The sequence below is a fragment of the Miscanthus floridulus genome, chromosome 10 (assembly GCF_019320115.1).
Source record: "Miscanthus floridulus cultivar M001 chromosome 10, ASM1932011v1, whole genome shotgun sequence".
NCBI lineage: Eukaryota > Viridiplantae > Streptophyta > Magnoliopsida > Poales > Poaceae > Miscanthus > Miscanthus floridulus.
Window position 1 is genome coordinate 139,124,215 of NC_089589.1, and position 2,879 is coordinate 139,127,093.

General features: G+C 50.4%; 1 protein-coding gene across 1 annotated transcript; it reads right to left on the reverse strand.

The window, feature by feature from the left end:
• Positions 1-241: 241 nt before the first annotated feature.
• LOC136485851 (protein PYRICULARIA ORYZAE RESISTANCE 21-like) lies at positions 242-2,050 on the reverse strand. The gene is made up of 4 exons (XM_066482675.1): positions 1,844-2,050; positions 1,699-1,757; positions 1,096-1,174; positions 242-966 (listed from the first exon to the last, which is right to left on the reverse strand). The coding sequence occupies exons 2-4, from the start codon at positions 1,711-1,713 to the stop codon at positions 497-499; spliced, it is 564 nt and encodes a 187-aa protein (XP_066338772.1). The 5' UTR covers positions 1,714-1,757; positions 1,844-2,050; the 3' UTR covers positions 242-496.
• Between the last annotated feature and the right edge of the window lie 829 nt (positions 2,051-2,879).

Sequence of the window (2,879 nt, forward strand, 5' to 3'; positions counted from 1 at the left end):
ATCTCGTATGCAGCATACCAGCTAGTTTGCAGATTCCATGGCCAACAGACGAATATATAGTACTGTCACAATCAACACATGGGCTCGATCCAGAATCAGAAGATTAAGATGGACCCATCATTTTACTGCAGCAACACAGCATCTTTCAGACACATATGCACCGGCATGGCCAGGAGCTAGCAGGAGATTACAGGCGGTCTTGATCAGAAGAAGGCGTCAACGGAGAAAATAAAATAAAATATGAGGTCATCAAGAGCTAATAACTGGCTTGCACTGTAGGATAAGGCACAAGCAAATTAAAAACCGCAGACATGCATAAACAACCACACGCGACAACACATAATTAAATAAGAGTTTCTGATCCCTCTTTTTTTTTCTTTCTTTCGATTCAGCACTGGCCGTCACTGTCCATGGCCCATGGCCATCGCCGTCGGGGGTCCTCCTCGCAGCACCGCTGCTGGTGGTGGAAGTGCGGCAGCCGCTCGTCGCCGCCTCATTAATACCACCCCTCGATGCTGTACACCGGCACGCCGTAGTACGAGGACGGCGTCTCGTAGCCATGGCCGGAGACGGAGCTGGCCGACGCGGGCCAGACGGACGGCACGGCCACGACGACCTGCGCTGTTGGCGGCTGCGTGGTCTGCTTGTCGCAGCTGCAGCCGCAGCAGCAGGTGCAGGGGGCCGGCTGGGTCCTGGCCTTGGGGCGCTCCAACATCTTCTCCAGCAGCGGGCGTAGGTTGACCGCGGGCGCCGCAGCAGTCTTTCTTCCGTCCTCCTCCTTTTCCGTGCGTCCGTCCTTCTTCTCCTCGGTCTTCTTCTCCTCGGGCGCTTTGACGTCCATGCCCTTGATAATCCGGCCAGCCTCGCAGCAGAGCTTCCGACGGACCTTCTCGGCGTCGAACGGGCCAGAGATGGTCACGAGATTCCTCTTTTCATCAAACGAGATAGTATTGATGTTCATCTTGTCTGCGCAACCCAGTCAATCACAATCAACAGTGATCATGCAGCCAAGTGATGGCAGATTGGCATTATCTGACTGCAGATAGAGGCGTTTGCATTGGTGAATGACTGAGTATATGGTGACGTGGGTTATACCTTTGATCTTGTGGAGGACCCTTCTGATCTTCTTGTTGCATCTCTCGCATTCAAGGTCAACCTTGACGACCATGGTGATCTGCGATGCGATACAAGGATTAAATAGATGGTTATAAACGCAGTGCTATTGGAAGTAAGCTAGGCCATGGGGGAAGTGATGTTTTACGATAGTTCTTGTTAAGGTCGATACAACACATAGACCTTAAATCTAGCAGTTAGTTCCAACCATTGGAGACGGACGGTCTAATACATGTTCTAAAGGGGCATGTATTCTCAAATCAGGAGACGAAGACCAGTTTTGTTGGCCTCTCAACTCTGTTTTGAACTATTGGCCGTGGTAAAAGCCGACTCTGCTGCTCCCAACAAGAGAAAGGAAGTGATAACAAAAGAAGAAGAAGAAGAAATCCCAAGGGCAGCAGGTGTTCCTTATCTTACGGCGGTGGTAGTAACAAGACCGAACATTTCTTTTCTTCCGAGCAGAGAGAAATCAACAAGACCCATCACGCAAGCAAATTAAAACTGCAAGATTAACAGCAAGGACAGGACACAAAACGAGCAAGCGTCAGGATTCGTATCATTGGGTGCTGGGTGCTCTCCTCTTACCTCCTTGTCCGCCATGCGGATCGGATACGCCCGAAGCTCCGTCACCTCGCCTGTGGTGGCTGCCGAGAGAGAGGAGAATTTCTGTGACGGAGGAGGAGGAGGAGAAGAAGGAGGAGGAGGAGGAGGTGCGGCGGCGTCTTCAAACCAAGCCGAGGTCGCGCACGCAGAGGCGATTCGTCTTGGGGCACCACCAATCGACGACGCGTGGGCCACCCCAGGCCTTGTCGGCCCCTTTGTCCTTACTTTTTGCCTGCACAGCACATTTCAGATTTCTCCGATCCCGACAAAATGCTGAAGAGAAATGATATGCATAGAACTGACAGGGTAGAAAAGGAAAGCAGACAAAGTCTCGAGCACAAGTATGCTTCGTTGGCTTCTCGATCGAGTTTTGTGCGTGACAGCTTGCTTGCTTGATTGTCACCAGCAAACAACAAGCAGAACCAGTAGTGCTCTTTGTCTTCTGTGGCATTGAGATTGATAGGCCTTACACCACGGATTAGGCCAACAACCAGCGAGTAAATAGATAAACAATCCTGTAGCCTTTTGCCATTTGCCAATGCGGTACCGCCTTTTGTTTTCAATCATTGGCCTAGCAATCTGGAACGACGCAGGGACAAAGCGCATCATCTATTTCCTTCCAAACTGCAAGTGCTGCTGCACAACTCATTCGCCATTTGATCGTCGCGTACTGATCCTGGCCCAAAATAAAATGCTGCAACACACTACGGGAGAGCCTGGCTTTGCCGAGTGTCGCCGGCTTTGCCGAGTGCCAGGCACTCGGCGAAGACCGGCGCTCGGCAAAGAGCCTCTTTGCCGAGTGCCGGGAACTCAGCAAAGGATGGCCCTCGGCAAAGAGCTGACGGGGTACTTGCCGTCAGCCTTCGCCGAGTACCCCCCGTTAGGCACTCGGCAAAGAGTCTTTGTCGAGTGCCTGAGTTGGGCACTCGGCAAAGTTTTTTTTTTGTTTTTTTCCTCCAAACTTTTTCTTCAACCCTTACACATTAAGTTGAAGTACATCCTCAAATTTGGCACATTTCTCGATCTTTTTGCTATATATCCTTAATTTATTTCATTTAATTGCATTTTTCCGGGAAATGTAAGTTTGAACTCCAGGTGCATCGAATCATGGAATTCGATGAGTGAAAAAATGATATTCGCGTTACTTATTGTATTTTGAGGCC

What these genes read in the sequence shown, in the direction of transcription:
- LOC136485851 (XM_066482675.1), bottom strand. An exon ending in GGTCCTCCACAAGATCAAAG is followed by an intron (nt 967 to 1,095) that starts GTATAACCCACG and finishes TGGGTTGCGCAG; the next exon opens with ACAAGATGAACATCAATACT.